Source organism: Microplitis demolitor, chromosome 2 (genome assembly GCF_026212275.2).
Source record: "Microplitis demolitor isolate Queensland-Clemson2020A chromosome 2, iyMicDemo2.1a, whole genome shotgun sequence".
Taxonomy (NCBI): domain Eukaryota; kingdom Metazoa; phylum Arthropoda; class Insecta; order Hymenoptera; family Braconidae; genus Microplitis; species Microplitis demolitor.
In genome coordinates this window covers 20,988,087-21,009,261 of record NC_068546.1, presented here as the reverse complement: position 1 = coordinate 21,009,261, position 21,175 = coordinate 20,988,087, and the positions used below count along the sequence as shown (strand labels likewise).

Genomic DNA, 21,175 nt, shown 5'->3' with positions numbered 1-21,175 from the left:
GAAATGAACAGATTTGGCGGAAAACTTAAAAAAATTTTTTTTTAAATGAATAATAGTTTTTATGTTTATAAGAGTCTCATGGTCTGTTCGGATCGCGATTCTCCGCCCGGCGCACTGGGGCGCTTGCAATATACCCAGGAAAATTTAAATTCATAATTAAATTTAGTTAATAGAAAAAAAGTGAATTACCAATTACCTGAGTTCGAACATAGCGGGAAGTTTTGAGATTTTCTCGCAGGGATAACCGTTTTTCAGATTTTTTAAATGGAAAAATTTCGAAATTCTTTAGATTGATGATCGGGTTAAAATTTAGAGCAACAACTTACAGATACTTTTTTGAAGAAATGTAGTAAGAATGAAAAAAAACTCAAATAATAACTTATATATAATTATTTATTTTTTAAATAAATGAAGATTTACATTTATCGTCCATAAATTACATATTTATATATAACTCGAATAATATCGATAGATTTATTACGCGATATCACAATACTTCTACGATTACTTGCGAAATTTGTGCGATTGATATGAACTGATGATAATACTTAAAAATTATTAATACTAATTAATAGTTTGTAAATTTTTTTGTCTGTAATGTATATATTTATTTATATACGTGTGTCCATTGTATGTAAATGTGTATGTATGTGTACATAATGTCTGTATATCACCAAAAATATAAATCAAAATTTACTTGTGAATAAAATATTACTAGCATGCAATTCGAGAAGACAAATTTTTAAATGTTTTAAGATTTTTAATTATTTTTTTTTTTTCGTTTTATCTTGTTTAAAAGTTTCAATCGTTTTATTTATTTTAAAATGTTCTTTAAATATCATATTAATTTGATGCCGGTTCTGTTGCCAATCGAATTCTCGCAGTTTCACGAGATCGATTGTGTACTTCTGCTGTACGGAAAGTTATTCCAAAAATATCTTCATGATACCTGTTTTGATCCTAGAAATTTAAATCACATTTCATTTTAATAAGTATGGAGTAGTTTAAATAATTATTTAGTGTCCGTTCATAAAATACATTCGCACTTTAAGGGGTTTAAGAAATCATGACGTTTGTAGGCCATCAAATAATTTTGAAAATTTTTCTCATACCCCATTTTGTCCCCCACCTCTATAAATATTTTAAAATATAGAAATATATATACTATTAATTAGAGGGTATTTTTATTTTACAAACGGTCCCTTATTTATTTTTATTTTATTTTTTTAATTAAAACAACTAATTTACCCTTAAAGAAAGCATGTAAGCTTCAACTTCTTTGTCTGACATTTGTCCGTTTGTTTGAATAATTTGCTTCAATGTCTGATAAACATCTTCAGCCATAGTACAGTCACCGCAAACATAAAAATGTCCATTTTCATGCACCAGCATATTAAAAATTTGTAAAGCTTCCGCTTGGATCAAATCCTGGACATAAGTTTTCTTAATCTCCTGTTCACGAGACAAAGCGAGGAAAACTTTATCTAGTACTCCTGCTTCCATCATTTCTCGTTTTTCCTCACAGTAGAGATTTATGTTTTTTTGACGACAGCCGAAAAATAGCCAAATTTTACCGAACTCTTGTTCTTTGATATATTAAAAATTTTTGATAATAAGTGAAAATTCGTAAGAATTGATCGGGGAAAATTCAATAGTATTGTGAGTTCTACTTACGGGGTTCAAGCTGCATTTGAGCATAACGATGGTGCCAGAATCCTCTAAATGGAGCTATTCCTGTACCTGGACCTACTAGAATCATCGGAGCACTGACATCAGGAGGCATATAAAAGTTCGGCGCACTGTAAATTTTTTAGAATATATATAAAATTATTATCAATGTCATTTATTTATTCATTACTTTTTCATTATTATCATTAAATTTTACCTGCGTACAAATACGTATAAAGGCTCGCCGTCATTTATTTCATTGAGATAATTAGAACATACGCCATAATGAATAGGTCCAGTTCCTCCTAAAAGTAATTATAATAATTAATATCAAAATTAATTATTAACAAAATGACAAAAATTTTCCTTGAAAATTTAAATCAGATTATTTGAAATTATTTACAAATACAAAATGGTCATAAATATGAAATATAAATATTGTTATATAAATTGAGGGGCGAAGCTGGCCTGAGAAACAACAAAAAGAGGATATTTTTGTGATTTTTTTTTTCAGAGTACCTTCGCTATTAAAATTCTCAAAATTTGTGACACTATTAAGCATAATTCCAAGAATATTCTGCTAAATTTTCATTAAAAAATATTGAAAAATAAGCCAGTGGTAGTGGGGAGAGACGAGTCACCTCAAAAAAAAGTCTCCATGTCGTAGGCAGGATAACTCATGAACGAAGGATTTTTATTTCAATAACTACTTTTTTTTTAATTAAACAAAAGAAGCAATTTTTGGCAAAAATCAGAGCTTATTGATTACACCTTTTTCAAAAATTCAAAAATTAATATTTTATTTATTCCTTCATTCAAATCCATCAAACTCAAGTACTAAAGAAACCTTTATGGTTTTTTGATTTCAGATGAGGCAGTCATGAGTTATCCTGCCTACGGCATGAAGACTTTTTTTTTGACTCGTCTCTCCCCACTACCACTGGCACATTTTTCAATATTTTTTTATGAAAATTTAGCAGAATATTCTTGGAATGTTGCTTAATAATGTCACAAATTTTAAGAATTTTAATAAAGAAGATACTCGAAAAAAAATTATAAAAATATCCTCTTTTATTTTGTGTCTCAGACCCCTTTCCTCCCTTAATCTAACTAATAAAATTAATTAATATTTTAAATTACCCTGAGATTTGTATTGCACGATAGCAACTGTCAAGTGAATTTGTCCCTTATGAACAAGCGGTGAAGAGGAAATACTGTAAAATCTAGGCTGTAGTGGCGTTAAATGAAGAACAAAAAGCGGAGCGTACGGTTTCACTGAAGGAAACTCTTCCAAAACTTCAAATAAATTCGGGTACTTCCAATGTTTCCAATCTTCGTAAGCCGCTGAGTCCTTTTATATTCAAAATAAATTGATTTTTAATTAAAACTTTGCCTAAAGATAACAAAGTCTCATGATAAATATCAACGTACAGTAGCTAAAAGATTGAGCTGAGCTTTTTCTTTAGGATTTTCAGCAATTGATGCAAAGTATCTCAGAAGATTAGGCGTCGGTGGGGTCGTGATATCCAAAAATCGTGTGAGTAACATTCTCAGAGAATTCGGTGAAAACCTTTCATGAGGTATCCAGGTTTTAACGACTCCTAATTTAAAATAAAAAAGTCATATATTTTTTATAAAGAAATCAATTGTAAAGCGTAAAAAAATAATAAACCATTTGGCGTATGAGATTGTTTTTGCGTTTGAAGCTCCATAGGAGTATCAAAATCTATTGTTGGTTCAATACGAGCAAGAATTCCCTCAACCAGTTCACTCTTATTACATGCAAATACTCCTAGATGATCCCCTGGCTTGTAAGCAATTTCCATGCTTGCTAAGTCATCTAGTTCTAATAGTAACGTAGTCGCACTAATAAAATAAATAATTATTAAAAGTAACTAATTAATTATTTAAATTTACTAAAATAAATTTTTTTTTCAGTGAATAATTAATTTAATAAATTTACCCAGAATCATTTCCGCTTAAATTTGTTTTCCTTAACATATTGCAAGTCGTCACATTTCTATTGTGGCATTTACTCAAAGCTGAAAATAAATGTCATTATAATTATTAAGCAATTTCTTCACATGATTAAAAAAAAATATAATTATACATTTAGCAATTGGTTGAGGATCGGCTTCAATAAATCGGACAGTTGATCTAGATAATGCTTCAGACCCAAGTGATAGTGCAACTTCTAGTAGTGTGTCGTCATCATCAAGACAAAAAGTTTCACAGGCAACAGCAAAAGTATCAGCAGCCCATTTTCGGAATGCCTGCTCTTGACCACACATTTCATCGCCCTGAGATAATTTATGTAATCGTTCACCACCAAGTTCTCCAAGTAAATTATCAACATAACGACCAAACGCGCAGAAATTTGGATAAGCTGATGAACCAAGAGCAAATACTGCGAATCTATAAATATTAAGTTAGCCAATTAAATACACTAACAATTTATTTTTTTAAGAACATCGAAGAGCTCAAAAACAGCAGCAAGTTTTGGGGCTGACCCTCAGGGCAAACCGTTTAACTAATTGATAAAATTTTAATATGTTTATAAAAGAAGTCATTGAAAATTTTTTAAAAATGGGGGGCACTGTCTGAGGATTGATAATTGAACTTTTTGATGATTTCAAGTAATTCATAGAATGAATAAGAACTTTGAATTGTACCTGACATTGCTGAGAGGTCCAAAAGTATCTTCATTTTGTGATTCTGTAGTAGATCCACGAAGAGAATCTAATCTATCTAATTTTTTGACACTACCTACTTCAGTTTGACTATTAGCTTTTATAAATGACTTTGAAGTCGCTAATCTGTACAAAAGAAAATCACATAATTATATTGATAAAAAGCATAATTTAAATAAATCAATATTAACCAGGGTTGAAAAATTTGATCTGTTTTAATTCAAATAAAAATTAAAATTTTTTTTCGTATAACTCATAAACCACTTGCCTGATTTGCCTCAAAATGTATTAAGTTTTAAGTCTTAATGAGAATTTTTGATTGTCTTTAGATCAAAAACAGCTTAAAATTTTGATAAATTTAAAAAGTAGGCCAATTAGTCGAAATACAGTCAAGTCAGACTAAAATCAGATAAAATTTATCAACCCGGAAAATTTAATAATCATAAAAAACTAATTTACGTTATTTTTGATTCATTATTATTATTATAAGTTTCATTCATTTTCATAGCATATAAATTTTGCGCAAAGGCCTCGCCGTTTTCCGGTGGATCTCCATTACCGAATGTCGAGGTAATAACAAGAAGTAATGCTTCGTGTTCAATATTACTGATATCATATTCAGCCATACTAAGAACTTGTGAATGAAATGCATGCCCCAATAATTCGCCAAGTTTTTCAGCATACATTTGTGATGTTCCTGTTTCAGTTGCGAACAGAACTGTCGCTTTAATACGTCGTGATAAAGCACGTCCGAAAAGTTTTGACGTAAACTTGACGGCTCTGATAAAATTAATTTATTTTAGATAAAAATTGTTATTGATTAATTAATTACGATGTGATTACAAATAATAATAACAATAATACCTAGCAATTTGTTTAAAATGAAATTTACGACGGGGTTTTTTAGATGTCGCTTTTTTATCACGTCCCTTTTTCCACACATGAGTTTTCCAAGCAGGATCTTGTGCGTCATATGAAGGTTTTAAATGATACAGAGCCATTTCTTGATGAAATACTGGTGTAATAGAACCAGATAGTGGTGGTACAATCCATAACCAATCGGCTGGACAGCCTTTTCTTAATCTCATTTCATTTTCGTAATGTTTCATAAATGATTCAGATGCAGTGTGATGGTCTACTATCGTTACATTTTTTATCTGTAAACAGGAAATTCAAATATTAATAATACGCAGTAAAAATTATTCTGTGTGTTAGAAACGGACACATTTGTGTTGAATTTAAACACAAAATTTGGGTTAAAATCTCAAGACAAAATTCGGGTAATACGAGAAGTCAATTCAAGACTTTTTAAATGGCAGTGGCGACAAAAAAAATGTTAACTTTTATATTTTATTTTTGTGCCATGGATATTCAGTAAATATAATTTATATATTATGAAGAGATTATCAACAGTGATGACAATTATTATTTAACAATCAACTATTTTTTGATAGTAAATAATTTTTTTATTAGAGGCAAGGTTTTAAAAAAATCGCGTGATATTTAATACCAGTTGCAAATAGTAAATCAATTAATTTCTTTTAAAAAAACAAAACCACATTTTTATTTGGCGAAAAAATAATTTTAACATTACATTAAATAATTCGAAATTGTAACTAAATATTTTTTATTGGTATGATAAAAATTCCAGCTTTTAGTAAATGGTAAATTTAATATATTAGTAATTAAAATTTTTAAATTAAATTGACATTTATAAAATGTCCATTTCACTTGAATTTTTCTAATAATTCTTCCGTGACTATCGATTGGCTTTTTAACATAAATTTTGTGTTAATTTTAAAGTAACTCTTAATAAATTTTGATAATTACAATTTTTGTAGCAAGTAACACTTTTAAAGTGTTAAACAGTAGATCGATTTAATGTTTTTAAGTAACACAGTGAACTGTGGTGATTTAACACAAAATAATCAACACAAAAAATTTAACACGGTCCGTTTTTCCCAGGTACACAATATTTTTTACTGTGTATAATTTACACCATAAATATTTACGAAAGTGATAATAATAATAATGAGGGTAATTAATTATACGTGATGGAATTTACCTGGAAACTGTAGATTACTGCCACATTGGCCTCAATCATCGCTTTATCTTTCCAAAGCGTGATAGGAGTCCTTGTATCTAATCCCATATGTACTGCGATTGTCTAAAGAATTTAAAAATAATGTTGATTACAATTAAATTTTTTCAAAGGAAATCATACAGATAAATTGAAAATTATAAACAATATAAATATGATGACAAATACTTCAAGAAGATTATAACGAGTTGTGTCACAGAGGTCCCGTGCTCCAATTTCGGTGCTCATGTACCAGCCGTTAAATGGTGCTGCTGTAAATTCTAGACCACCACAATCAAATACCATTGATGAAACAGCAGGTAGAGCATACCATTTTAATTGTAATTCTTCAAACCACTCATATCTATTTTTAAAAATTAAAAAAAATTATTTCTAATAACTCGTAATTTTTAATTTATAATTTTTTTTTCTTATTTACGTCGGATGTTTGATTGGAATTTCCAAAACAAGCTCTGATGGAATATCAAAATAATCAGGATCATGTCCGTTTGCTGAAAGCACCAATGGAAGAATATCAAAGCGGGTGCGAATTCCTGATCGCGGTCCACGCCAGCCAAGTTTGAAACAAAGCTAAACAAAGACAATAATTTTTAGTTTATTTCGAAAATATGTGAATTAAATTTTAAGTCAAAATTCCGATAATTGACTGAGTTATAGTTATTTTAATAAGAGTATCGACACTATTTTTACTGAGAAAGGGAAATGAAAGGGTCAATAAATAAGGGTCTTCTAAAAAAATAAAAAAAAACAGCGATCTCCGTATTCCATAATTCCCCGAAAAAAAATTACCAAAAACCGCTAATTTTTTTTCGTCACAGCGGCTATCCCCTATAAGTAAAAGTCTTACGTCAGTAAATTCAGCATTGGCTGGATCACCAAGAATAGTCCCATCTTTATTTTTATAACCCGCATAGCTGATTAATTGCGAATTCCAAACTCTGTAGTCATGTTTACCGTCAGTTCGTTGAGGAAAAACAGTTATTGCTGATCTGTGAAATAATTATAATTATAATAATAATAATAATTGATAAATTATCTGTGAGTTGTTTTTTCTCAATGTTAATTAAATAAAACCTTATATTTCCTTTGTTAGTTCCATATTTAATGTGATTACATATTGCTTCGAACATTCCACTGGTCGTTGTAACATAACGGCAATCAAAAACTTGTAATTTTGACCACTGGATACGACCAATACATCGCGCAGCGTTTCTCCAGGCTAGTTTAGCACCAAAAACCAGTTCTGTTTCACTTAATTGATAAGTTCCAGTTGATAATATTTCTCTTTGGACACTTTCTAGGCGTGAACGATAAGCTTCGCTGTTAGATCTAATTTAAAAATTAAAAATTAAACAAATAAAAAAGTTTGAAAATTCAAACGTATATAATTCACTTGCTCTTTCAAAAAGCGATGAATAGATAACGCGCCTATGCAATAAAAATCGGGAGAATCCAGAGTGATTATGGATTTGATTTAAATCTGAGTTTGTCTTTTCGGTGGAGTGATTTTGGAGTGTCTTGAATTTTATTTCACTTCGCATTCACTCCTATTTTAAATTTTAATATTAAGATTAACTCCCCGGAGTAAATTTCACCCTAAGGGGATTAAATAAATAGTAATCTGCTTCGCACTCACTTCGGATTTAATTCATGTTCACTCTGAAAATTTTTTTCAGTGTACATACAAAAAAAAATAATAATTATAAAAAAAATGGCAGCTAAATTTTTTCATGAATTGCCAGTTTTAATTTTTTATTAATTATAATTAAAAAAGAAGAATGTGAATAATAATTTTCAAAAAAGGTCTATTTAAGAATTCAAATGTAATAAAAAATAAAAGAGATCAATCGGTTGTGTATTTTTTGTTATTGTTTACTAACATCCGTACATACTGACAGACATCACAAATTTTTTTTCCATCATTATTTTTAAAGAAAGTGACTTAAAATTGACATCATTTTATTCATTAATAAGTTATCTTTCAAATGTTATAAATTTTTTTTTACTTGATCATATTTAAATATAGAGATATCATTTTTACGTAAGTAAATTGTTTCGCAATTGTGCAATAAAACCATAAACTAAAATTAAATTTAAAAACAAATTATAAACTTTACCTTCTTATGGATGCAAAATACTGTTCTAAAAAGTCTTTAGCATGAATTAAAAGTTCTTCTTTCTTCCTTGGTTCGGTTCCATGAAACGGAAGACTCATTACACTTCCTAGACACACTTGCCCCGAGCATAATGTTTTCTAATAAAAAATCATTAAATAATTGTTAAATAAACAAGTAACAAAAGTAAAATAATTATAACATACCACCATCCCTTTGGGATGAAGTAAATCAAAGGCTTCTGTTTTATGCGTGAGATTTCTGAGCTTCGTAGATTTTTTTTGGCCTCCAGTTTCGGGCTGGTCTTTCATTTTTGCCGATGTGATATTTTTTCAGTTACAATAATAAAATTTTTAATTGCGCTATTTAATGAATATATTTATTTTTTTAGTGTACCAGTTGCTCAGGTCAACGTACTGAGAATAGAACCGCAATCAAGGAACATCAGTTCATCACTGCGCGTTAGCGTGTGTACCTGGAGCTCTTGATCCAGCGTACTCGTATTTTTTTCAAAGGGGAATACCCATAATATCTGGGCCTGCGCAATTTAAATTACACGCATGCGCATTTTAAATTTTATAAAAAACTTATAGCGGGAATTTTAAAAGTTCACAATAAATAATTAAATACACATGCGCAAGAATTTTAAACCGCATGCGTGATATAATTTATATATGTATACGTATATATTCATATATATATGTGTATATATATATACATATACGATAAAAACACAACACAGGGGTCATGTGATTTACAATTGATGAAGAATAAAAGTAAAGCGAAAATAAGGAGGAAAATAAAGAAGAAAAAGAGGAAAATTATCCCGGGCGAATATCTCACATGCGCCACAGCATCGCCATTGATTTATGAGATATAATATTACGAATCTATTACAATTACCTATCAACTGTCATGATTTATTTATCCGATCATGACCTATTACTGGAGGATATAAAATTAATTATCTGTACATAATACATTTATAATTAATTATACACTTCTTATCATAATTGTTTGTAAAAAAATATATAGATATATAATTAATTTATTAAATAGATTAGATAATAATATATATACATTTGTAGATGAAAAGTTTAATTATTTGAATTTTTCTTTTATAATTATTGGAAATTTTAAAAGATGATATTGATTTTTAAAATCTGTGAATGACCTGACCTCGGTAGCCCACTGCCGACATCAAATTTTCATTGATTTGCTTTCACGTGTGCGAATTTTTTTTTTTTTTAATTAAATTATTGGAAATTCAAAAGTTTTTGCTTGTAACTCTCGAAGACTTGAAATGTAAAATTTTGAATCGCTGATTCAAAATTAGGGTGTAGATAAACTGGGAGCTGCCTCGAGGAGTCCTGATGATTATGAACTTTGAAACTAGAATTTAAAAATAATTTTTTGAGAGCAAGATTACTTTTGGAAATTTGAAAAATTTTACAGAATTTCTTGTAACAAAAAATGATTGTAATTTTTTGACAAGTATTTGAAGTTGTTTATTTTTACTAGGGTTAAATTAAAGTGAATAAACTACGTGATTGAATCGAATAATACGAAAACTAAGGGCTAATTTAAAAATTTTTGAATAATTTGAAATTTTACGAATACTTGGAATTTTATTTTGATAAGGAGTTTTAGAAAAAATTACTCCGCATACAAAGTAGATAAGGAGTTTATTTTTTTTAATTAATGATTGCGGATATCTGAATTTTATTTATATTCGCATTCACTCCGATTCCGAGTTTTAAAATTAAAATAAACTCTTCAGGAGTCAATTTTACTTCGAACAAGAGTTTAAAAATTTAAATAGAATTCCCTTCGGAGTGAATTTAACTCCAAAGGCATCAACTAAATGTACAGTCACCCGCTCCAAGTTCACGCCGAATTTAATCCGCAAATTTGTTACAGTATTTTATTATAAAAACAAAATTTTGACAGCTTAAAAAAAATTTTGACTTTTACTTTTTAATCTGCATCATTAAAAAATTAATTTGTTAGCGAATAAATAAAAAGTTATTTATGTTCATCTAAAATATTTCAATTCTTCAAGTACTTAACCCTTTTCTGCTACAGCCAATAAAAACAAAGTATGCGATCACGTGAATTATTTGAATTTTTAATTGGTCAGATTTGAAAACTCCAAGTTAACAAAAATAACGGCAACACTGCATTCATTCTTGATCAAGAAGCTGAAGCTATCACTTAGAAATTGAATCTCTAGTTCTACAATCTCTTCTTTAAATAAATAAATAAATAAATTTTTTAAATAATTCTACTTGAATAAATCAAAATAAAATTATTAAGTCATAAAATCCATATACTTACGCAATAAATCAAAATGGATCAGGAAGCAAATAAACGTAAAGGATCTTCAGAGATAACTAAAGAAGCTCCGGATAATAAAATACGTCGCACAACATCTCGAGAATCAGGTTCTTTAAATTTTGCAATGCTAAATAATCAATTAGTAGAAAAAATAACAGCTATTTGGAAATCGACCTCGTCGAGTGCCAAAAACTCACAAGCTTATGAGGTAGGATTTCATAATTGATATCTTCCGTTATCTTGATAAATATTTACGATAAGTCGCCATCCGGTGTCATTATTATTTTTGTTTTTTTTCAGGGTCAAGACATCAATGTTGTAATAAAAGAAGCAGAGGAAAAATACATACATGCTACTAAAGTCGTTCACTCGATTCAAAAAAAATTATTGTCCTCTGAAAATCATGTTGCGGAATTGAGTATCGCTCTACAAAAAGAAACTGCCGAAAATCAATGCTTGAAAGAAAAGTAATTTATTAACTTATAACCTATACAAATAATATATCTTATCGTTAATTAGTTTTATCTTTGGTGATAGAATTAATTAATTGATATTTTAGGGAGATTAAGGTCAATTATGATGAAAAAATTTTATATTTATTATTGATAATTAGTTTTATTTTTAAATTATACTAGACAAAAAACAAAAGATACAGGAAAAATGAAATAGATTTTCTAGATCTACGAAGATTTATTTAGATCAAAGTTACAAATATAAAAAAGCGAATTATCGGGCTTTAAAAATTCAAAATTTTAATTTTAAACAATCGGGACATTAAAAGAATAAGATTTGAAAATTTTTCAATTAAAAAAAATCTAAATAAATCCTAGTAGATCTAGAAAGATTTATCGATATCGATATAAATCTAAAATTTGAAAAAATTAAATCAGATATCATTAGATTTGAATTATTTTTCGGAAATTGTCCTATTTAAAAAATCTGATTAATTTACATAGAATCAATAAATTTTCTATTGATTCTGATTGAAATTTAATAAAAAATCATTTGAAAAGTTGGTATTTTTCTAAGAGTGAATAGAAAAATTTTGAAAAAGATATTAGAGTAAAGGTACCGTTTTTGGTCACTTTAGGGTCAGTTTTTGACACGAAAAATTTTAATAAATTAATTTGTAAAAGACACAATAGATTAATTAATTTTTTTAATATGATTAGAGATATTTTTGTCCCACTCGTAAAATTAAAACTTTATTTTACTCTTTGTCATTAATTACAATAAAGTATTAAATGTCCAAAAATAGAGCAATAGCCACAAATTATTTATATTTTATTAAGATCCGCAGCAGCTTTGGAACTATCAGAGTCATTTACCCAACATGTAAGTTACATCAATGACACACTGAGTAGATGCAAAGATCATGCTAAAATTTTGGAAGGAATGTACAGTGATGTAATTGTTAAATTACGAGATGACAAAAAACTTTTATCGAAAAGAATTGATGAATTGAATCAAACTATCTTAGGTAAAGGTAAGATTATTCTATCAGTTTAATTAAAATGTCAATTTGATTTTTTAAATAAATTATTCTTGTAATTTATCATTTTATAATTAAATAGAAGAAGAGTACAAAGAATCTTTGGAGCAAAAAGACTTAGAATTGTCGGAATTTAAAATAAAATATAAAGCGATAGATGATGAATTATTTAAGCAGAAAGAAGAAACTCGCAAAGTTGTCGAAAGTTTAAAAATAAGTACGGAAACGATTTCGAGAATGAAAATTGTTGAAGATAAATTGGAAAGTACAATCAGAGAATTGGAGAAAAGTCTGATTGAGGAAGAGAAGAAAAAGATTGAACAAATTAATTTTATTGAAGAGAACAAAATTAAGGAGGTAAAAAAATTAATATTTAGATTTTTAGTAGAAATCTGTATTTTGCATTTGTCCTCATGGTGAAATTTTCAAAGAATTTTGCCATAATCTATCATAAAACTTGGCAGACATTCTATAAACGAATATCACTTTTTATAAAAATTAAAATTAAATTATAAAATTTTAAAATAAGGAAATAATGAGATGTCTCCTTCCATTTCAGATAGATTTTTTAATTTTATGTTTGATATTTTTTTTTTTGTTATTAGATAAGAGAATATTATGAAAAAGAGTTATCTTTAGCTCGAGAAGAACTTGATGATACTAAAGTACAAATTAAAAGTATTAATGAACAGAAAGAAGAAATAATTAAGAACTATGAAGAAAAGGAAAAACTTGTTGAGAGTTTAGAGAAAAAAGTTGGAGAATATTCGTAAGTAATTTTAATTATTTTGCTTGTCTTTTATTATTTGAATTTAAATTTAAATTTAAAAATTAATTTAGAGCGCAGCTAGAGCATGTAAAAGCTGAATTACATAGAGTTAATTTATCATTGCAACGATCTGAAGAAGAAAAAGTAAATCTTGAAAAGAAACTTAATGAAAAGCAACATGACAATTTGATGACATCAGATAAATTAGATTTAATTACCCGCGAAAAGTGTAATTTAGAAAATGAAATAAAAATGTTGAATGATAAATTAATTAAAGAAGAAGCAGAAATAAAAGAAGAAAAAATGAATTTTGAAAAAAAACTAAATGAGAAACAACAGGACAATTTATTGATATCAGACAAATTAGAACTGATGACTCGTGAAAAAAGTAATTTAGCAGATGAAATTAAAATTTTAAATGACAAATTGGTCAAAGCAAATCAAGAAAAGAAAGAAATTTTACAAAAATTGGAAAAAAAAAAGTTACAGCTTAAAGAAGCGATACGATTGAGCGAAAATATTGACGCGGATTATCAGCATTATCAGAAGGGTAAAGAATCAAAAATGATAGAGCTACAAAAAGAAATAGAAGATTTGAAAAAAAAAATGGAGAAAGTATTAATTGAAAATAAAGAAGTCAAGGCGGACAAGAAGAAACTTGAGAGAGAGCATAAAAAGGAGTCGGCAGCACAAGCTGATAAGTATGCGGAGTGTTTGGCAAATTTGAATCAAGTTTTGAGCTCGAAAGATAACGCTACTGAAGAAATGGCTGCTTCGAAAAATGCTCTTTCTACTCTTGAAGCTGATCATGAAAAATTAAAGGAGAAACACGCGAAAGACAAGAGGGAAATAGAAATGAAATTGAAGAAAACTGAGGAACTTTTGGCTGAAAAAAATAATTCTGAGAAACAACTGAAAGAAGAAATATCTAAATTGGAAGCTAATTTTGAAGAAGTCAACAAAAAATGTCAGGAATTGGAGGCAAATAATTTTAGAGATACGGAATTGAAAAGAAGTCTGTCGAATATTGAACCCGAAGTTCGGGCACTTGAGAAACCAGCGATTACTTCTTCTCAAACACGAAAACAACCGACCAAGGTAAAATTTATCATTTATATGACACTTGTGAATACACAGTAAAAATTATTGTCAAAATTGATCTGTGTGTTAGAAACGGACACATTTGTATTGAATTTAAACACGAAGTTCGTGTTAAATTCTCAAGACAAAAGTCGGGTAATACGAGAAGTTAATTCAAGACTTTTTAAATGGCAATGGCGACAAAAAAATGTTAACTTTTACATTTTATTTTTGTCCCATGGATATTCAGTAAATATAATTAATATATTATGAAGAGATTATCAATAGTGATGACAATTATTATTTAACAATCAACTATTTTTTGATAGTAAATAATTTTTTTATTAGAGGCAAGGTTTTAAAAAAATCGCGTGATATTTAATACCAGTTGCAAATAGTAAATCAATTAATTTCTTTTAAAAAACCAAAACCACATTTTTATTTGGCAAAAAAATAATTTCAACATTATATTAAATAATTCGAAATTGTAACTAAATATTTTTTATTGGTATGATAAAAATTCCAGCTTTTAGTAAATGGTAAATTTAATATATTAGTAATTAAAATTTTTAAGTTAAATTGACATTTATAAAATGTCCATTTCACTTGAATTTTTCTAATAATTCTTCCGTGACTATCGATTGGCTTTTTAACATAAATTCTGTGTTAATTTTAAAGTAACTCTAAATAAATTTCGATAATTACAATTTTTGTAGCAAGTAACACTTTTAAAGTGTTAAATAGTAGATCGATTTAAAATTTTTAAGTAACACAGTGAACTGTGTTGATTTAACACAAAGTAATCAACACAAAAAAATTAACACGGTCCGTTTTTTTCAGGTACACAATATTTTTTACTGTGTATTTATAAACTTTCTGGTATTTTATGTTTGTAGGGTGGAAAAAATATCCGAATTACGGAAGACAAGGTATGATTTAATTATTTTTAAATAATTAGTCATCAATTATTCAGTTTCGTTCCAATTTACAGATCCTGGGGCATAAGAAAATAAAGCCAATTTTAAAACCTCACCCAAGTCCCAAACCACCGAAATCCCCTGGGAGAAAATTAAAATTCAACGTACCTTCGTCCGACTCTGATGACAACTTGGGATTAACTGAAGATTATCCTCCCTCTTCTGTAAGTAATTGACTGTAAAAAAAACAAACTTATTATTTATAGACTCTGTCCTTTTGCAGACTTTATCATCTAGTGAAAAGTTTGATAAACTATTTGAGAAAATAACGAGCGCAACAAACGTTCAGTCACCAGGATCACAAGGAAGTTATTCAGCTCCAGCATCACCGGTAAGTTTGACCGAAAAAAACTAATTACAAGTTTTCAAATGCAACACTTTAAATATTTATTAAAATTTAATTTAATTATAAATTATTTCCAATTTAGGGAACGCCGGCCCAGAAAAAATTTTTTAAAAATCGTAGCGTTTCCTAAACTCTTACAATTTTTTAATTAATTTAAATATCTTCGTTTTTAAATATAAGTAACAATTCATCTTAAGTACTATATCACTAGAACACTAATTTAAATAAGAATTTATAATTATCTATCGTAATTAATCGCAGCAGTGAATTAATTTTCATTTTGCATATAAATTAAACATTTTTGCGACTTTTTCTTTAATTTAAATATTTTGTAATCGTTAATTAATAAATATCACCAACTTTAACAAGCTAATAAAACCAAGCAACTGTCTTTTCATTTCTTTAGAAAAAAAATTATTTTTCTAAGTACTCTATTTTAAATAAAAAAAAAAAAAAAAATAAATAAAAATGAAAATCTTTAAGCATCAAGACTTGATGATAAATCCCATTTCATTGATCTTTCCACAGCCATCTTCCACTTCGAGTAACGTAAATCTCTTTCTAAAATAGTCAAAATAATTTACATTACATTACATATTAATGAATTAACATTTTGTTTTACTCAGGAGTAAATTTATCGCCGCGTAAAAAAAAAATTTTACTGCGAAATTTATAAATTGTTCTGCATCATGAGCTTTCGTATTGTAAGTCAGTCAGGAACACGGATTGGTCTTCTTGAACACATTCAATATATACTTTAATTGTACCCAAATAGTTCTTTGGAGGTATGTAAAGTAAAAGACCTAGTATCGGATCAGAAAATTTGTACCCGATTACTCGATATATTTTGTAAAGATATAAAGCAAAAGACCTGGTATCCGATTAAGAAATCAGTACCCGATTACTCCATTTATTTATATATCTATATTTATTCAATTTTACCAAATATAAATATACAAATACATGGAGTGATCGAGTACTAGTTCCCTGATCGGTTACTAGATCTTTTAACATAACTTTTTTTTTTAATCTAAAGTAAAAGACCTAGTACTCGATCACTCCATGTATTTGTATGAGGAACGCTGATGATGCAGAATATTATAAATTCCGTAGTGATTTTTTTTTTACACAGAAAAATATATAAATAGTAATTTACCATCTTCACCAACTTCTGGTGAAAATTTAGTCATTTGTGATGCATCAACATCACTAACTTCAAATAGACCTGCGCCGACACCAGCTAGAATAGCAGCACCAAGTGCTGTTGACTCTACCATATGTGGTCTCACTTAAAAAAATAATTAAATAAACAAATAATTGAAGCTGTTTAATTTAGAAGTAAATTTTAAATACTTACCAACATTTATACCAGTAATATCAGCTTGTAATTGCATAAGTAAATTATTAACAGTCATACCCCCATCAACGAGCAACGTTGAGAGTTTTGTTCCTGAATCTTTTACCATGGCTTCAAGAATATCTCGAGTTTGGAAACAAACAGCTTCAAGTGCTGCGCGAATAATATGATACTGCTGTGTGTCTTCCGTAATACCACAAATAACTCTATGAAAAAAATATGTTTTATTTAATAAAAATTACTAATTGTATAAATAAATTATGAACCTTACCCACGGGCATCCTGTTGCCAATATGGAGCATAGAGTCCAGAGAAAGCTGGAACGAAGTAAACATCTCCTGAAGTACGAACACGCTCAGCAAGATCCTGGGTATGTGTTATAGAGTCCAGTAGTTCCATGTTATCTCGTAGCCATGATAACGCTGCTCCTGCTACAGCAACAGAACCTTCTAAAGCATAAGTAGCCGGTGATTTTCCAAATTTATAAGCGACAGTAGTGATAAGTCCTTGGTGCGAATCGACTTTCTGAGTTTTCAATGTTTTATATTAATCATTTATCCCTTGATTGAATTTTATGATCCGGAAATTAACAGGCAACAATTTTTGAATTTTTTTTTAAAATTTAATATAAAAAAAATGCATATGTAGAAAATTTAAAAAACTACAGGTGCAATTTTGAAAAATTTATCATTTTTAAAAAATCCAAAAATTATTACGTCAGATAATTTCAGTATCCTAATTTTATTAAAAATAAAAATTTAAAACATACGACATTGCCGGTATTATAAAGAAGAAAACATCCAGTTCCGTATGTAGCTTTTGCTTGACCAGGTTTTAAACACAACTGTCCTAGTAAAGCTCCTTGTTGATCACCTACACACTGCAAATAAATAAATAAATTACTTTCAATGATTTTACAGTTCAAAAATTCATTATTATTTTAAATTATCAATTATTACTTACTCCGGAGATCGGAATACCAGCAAGAGAACTAGGGTTTGATACGTAGCCATAAATTTCAGAGCTCGATTTTATTTCTGGTAATATCGATTGAGGAATATTGAAAAAACGCAAAAGCAGTGGATCCCATTTGAGGGTTTCAATGTTCATTAACATGGTTCGTGATGCATTTGAAACATCAGTTATGTGCAATTCTCCTTTGGTAAGATTCTGAAATATTTTAAATATCAATAATTAATCAAATACTAAAAATCTCATAATAAATGAATATGAAGCATTACAGATGTCATATATTTATCAATTAAAGATGTAAATTTCATTTATTTTTAACTTTAATTTTACGCTCTTACGGTTCCCGGTACCAACCCCAAGTCACAAGGGCTCATAAAAAAAAATATATTTTTATTCATTTTTAAATTTCTAAATCGAAATTCTTAAATTGAAAATTTTTTAATTTAAAGAAATCTGAAAAATGATTGACCCTACGGAAGAACCCCAAAAACTTCCCGCTGTTTTCAAACTCAGGAAGCTGATCCTAGGTTTTCTGTAGGATTTCGATAGAATTTCTTCGACGGTGATCCTGATAAAAATTAAGACATTCGTGGGATGTTTGAAGGCCTCGAACTTCATTAACTCGAAATTAGTCTACGGAGGAGTGGAAATTTTTTTGAATTTCCGAGTTAACAGATGTCCCTTCTTCCTGAAAAAGTAAACTATGACGCCCGCACTCTTACATCTACATGACTGCACGTGACTGATGCATAGATGAATGTACAGATGCATATAAATGTGTAGCATCAAGTGGGAGAGCGTAACTCGTAGTGGGAGTAAAGATTGAGGGAAAGTTCTGAGATAATAGAATCCGACAATGGGGTTTGACTGCAATGTTTTTTCAAACAGAAAAAACACTAGTATCGAGCTCTTACTGCCTTCTACTAAAATAATAATCTGTCAAAAATGCTGAGGCCAATGAGAAATTCATCTAATCAGTAAGAAAAATAAATGATTCACTGACTAAAATAATTTTATCAAAAAAACATACAAAGGGGGGCTAGCAAAAGTGTACTTTACCCTGAGAGTTTATTCTGCAACGATAAAAAATTTTAAAATACATTTCCAACTTCCCAGCCTAAGTTTATCATTTTGCTTGATAAAAAATGATTTTTCAAGGCAATAAAAAATATAACAAATGATAAATGTTTACTTTATCAGTTATGTAGAGACAATAAATGACTTACATAAATAAGCCAGGTGTCAATTGTTCCAAAGGCACAGGTACCGGCTTCGACAGCTTGTTTTACTTTAGGAACGTTATCAATAAGCCAACGAATTTTCAAAGCACTGAAATATGGCGACATAGGAAGTCCGCACAGTGGTTTTAAATAATTTTTATTTCTGGTTTTATTTGGTATTGTCTCTAGAACATCTTCCATTGTCGTCGTTGTTCTCATATCCAGCCAAACTATTAAAATAAATAATTTGTAATAAATTTTTTGAACAATAAATTGATAAGTTCATAGAAAGGTGATGTACCTAAAGATCGTAACGTTTTTTCGAATAACGAAAAGGAAAAAAATTTATGTAATTTGACTGCTTAAAGGTGACGAAAAGAAATTCGGGTGGCTGGCATACTAGTAAGTTTTGATGACAACTGATCCCAGATAAATGATCACACAACATTATATTTCATAAACAACTGATCATTTGTCGTGGTATAAAATTGTTGGGATCAGTTGACGACACACCCACTAGTACTTCTACGAAACATTTACAAAATCTAGATCCAGTGGATTTTTTATTTTTCATTCCGCGAAAAACATTCCGATCTTCAGGTACATGGGAGGTGGACAGTAAAATTTGGTGACCTCTCTTTACATCTCAGTAAAATATATCATACATATAAGAAAATAAATTTGAAATAAAATAACCAATGGCATTGTGAAGAGGTTCTCCGGTTTTTTTATCCCAGACGACAGTTGTTTCTCGCTGATTTGTAATACCAACGGCTTTTATAGCTGTAGCTGCAATACCAAGATCTTCCAAGTTCTCCACGACTTTTGCAATACAGTTTAAAACTGCGGAAAGGATTTCTTTTGGGTCCTGTTCGACCCATCCTTCCTGAGGATATTTCTGTTTTATTTCTATTTGATGCGATGTTATTACTTTTCGTTTTGTTACATCAAATACCTAAAAAAAAGTGTACATATGTATTTATTTTATTTAATAGAGCATGAAAAAATATAATAATGAAAGTAGCAGACGTCAGAAAGTTTTTTAATTTTTATAAATAAATTACTCGTAAGTAAAATAAAATTTCTCTCTCATGCAAAAAAAAATTCGAGTTTCTGATGAAATTTTTGACTTTTTTCCCTCATTATTTTACTTTTTTATTTAAAAAAATTTGTTTTACTGTCTGCTACTTTCAGTATCATGAAAAAATTAATGAATATTTGAATAATAACATAATAAACTCACTAAAAATCTAGCACTGCTGGTTCCTTCATCAATAGACCCAATGTAACAGGGACCTTTTTTAGTCTCAGGCATCTTAGTACCAAATAACTAATAATTTAAATTGTCAAATATTATTTTTTAATTAATTATCTTTAAAAAATTCACAGTAAGTACTAATAGTTAACGATCTGATTAAAATTACGATAAAAATATATCAGTAATTCAAATTACATAAGTAATTAAAAAATTTTAAATAACTTTGAGCTATTGATGTCGAGTAAAAATTACATACGCCGTAAAAAAAAAATTTGTAAATAAATATAATTGATAAATTTATTTATATATATTTATATATGTATATATAAATATATCAATGATTATTGATTACGAAGTTCAATATCTTTGGTTGCTTTGACGTTTTTTATAAAAAGTAAAACAATAAAATATGTCAATCATTAAAATTGTTCACAAAACTCAATTGAAGAAATTACATAAAAATATAAATATATACACATATATATAGATAGATTTAACAGATCAATTTGCGAGGAACAAAAAAATTTATATTAAAATAAACAGACTTGTACGAAATAGGGACATTTTGGAAACAGACCTTGACCATCCTGTTAAAAAAAATATTTAAATTTAAAATTATAAACTGCAATTTTATTGTAATTAAAAATAATAACATTCAATTACTTATGCTTCAATTGCAAAGAGTAATTTTAATTACCGATCATCAAATGCATTCAATTAATCAGGAAATTATAAGCTAATTAAAAAGTATTGAAATTTAAAAAAGCGCGGGAATTTAAATAAATGTAAAATTA

The 21,175-nt window shown here is 28.5% G+C and overlaps 3 protein-coding genes across 5 annotated transcripts; 1 reads left to right on the top strand and 2 right to left on the bottom strand.

Annotated features, from left to right (window-relative positions):
* Positions 1 to 435: 435 nt before the first annotated feature.
* On the bottom strand, positions 436 to 9,049 carry LOC103570884 (nitric oxide synthase, salivary gland). The gene is made up of 19 exons (XM_008548771.3): positions 8,780 to 9,049; positions 8,577 to 8,713; positions 7,534 to 7,788; positions 7,307 to 7,448; positions 6,878 to 7,029; positions 6,628 to 6,802; positions 6,424 to 6,525; positions 5,223 to 5,515; positions 4,818 to 5,138; positions 4,341 to 4,484; positions 3,779 to 4,083; positions 3,632 to 3,710; positions 3,341 to 3,534; positions 3,100 to 3,269; positions 2,809 to 3,019; positions 1,886 to 1,973; positions 1,675 to 1,799; positions 1,249 to 1,586; positions 436 to 960 (listed from the first exon to the last, which is right to left on the bottom strand). Exons 1-19 carry the CDS (start codon positions 8,882 to 8,884, stop codon positions 844 to 846), a joined length of 3,453 nt encoding a protein of 1,150 aa, XP_008546993.1. The 5' UTR covers positions 8,885 to 9,049; the 3' UTR covers positions 436 to 843.
* Positions 9,050 to 10,782: 1,733 nt separating this feature from the next.
* Positions 10,783 to 15,736, top strand: LOC103570883 (putative leucine-rich repeat-containing protein DDB_G0290503). 3 transcript variants are annotated; one of them, XM_053743089.1, is made up of 10 exons: positions 10,783 to 11,118; positions 11,211 to 11,377; positions 12,203 to 12,390; positions 12,485 to 12,759; positions 13,008 to 13,171; positions 13,243 to 14,269; positions 15,148 to 15,180; positions 15,243 to 15,392; positions 15,452 to 15,559; positions 15,657 to 15,736. In XM_053743089.1, the coding sequence occupies exons 1-10, from the start codon at positions 10,924 to 10,926 to the stop codon at positions 15,702 to 15,704; spliced, it is 2,355 nt and encodes a 784-aa protein (XP_053599064.1). In that variant the 5' UTR covers positions 10,783 to 10,923; the 3' UTR covers positions 15,705 to 15,736. The 3 variants fall into 3 exon arrangements, with proteins under 3 accessions (XP_053599064.1, XP_053599063.1, XP_008546992.2); XM_053743088.1 differs by having other exon boundaries at positions 12,203 to 12,396; positions 12,488 to 12,759; XM_008548770.3 differs by having other exon boundaries at positions 12,203 to 12,396.
* A 138-nt stretch (positions 15,737 to 15,874) lies between these two features.
* On the bottom strand, positions 15,875 to 20,985 carry LOC103570882 (glycerol kinase). Its single transcript, XM_008548769.3, has 9 exons — positions 20,367 to 20,985; positions 19,820 to 20,078; positions 19,130 to 19,353; positions 17,895 to 18,101; positions 17,701 to 17,811; positions 17,203 to 17,456; positions 16,932 to 17,137; positions 16,731 to 16,862; positions 15,875 to 16,135 (listed from the first exon to the last, which is right to left on the bottom strand). The coding sequence occupies exons 1-9, from the start codon at positions 20,436 to 20,438 to the stop codon at positions 16,053 to 16,055; spliced, it is 1,548 nt and encodes a 515-aa protein (XP_008546991.1). The 5' UTR covers positions 20,439 to 20,985; the 3' UTR covers positions 15,875 to 16,052.
* Positions 20,986 to 21,175: the final 190 nt, after the last annotated feature.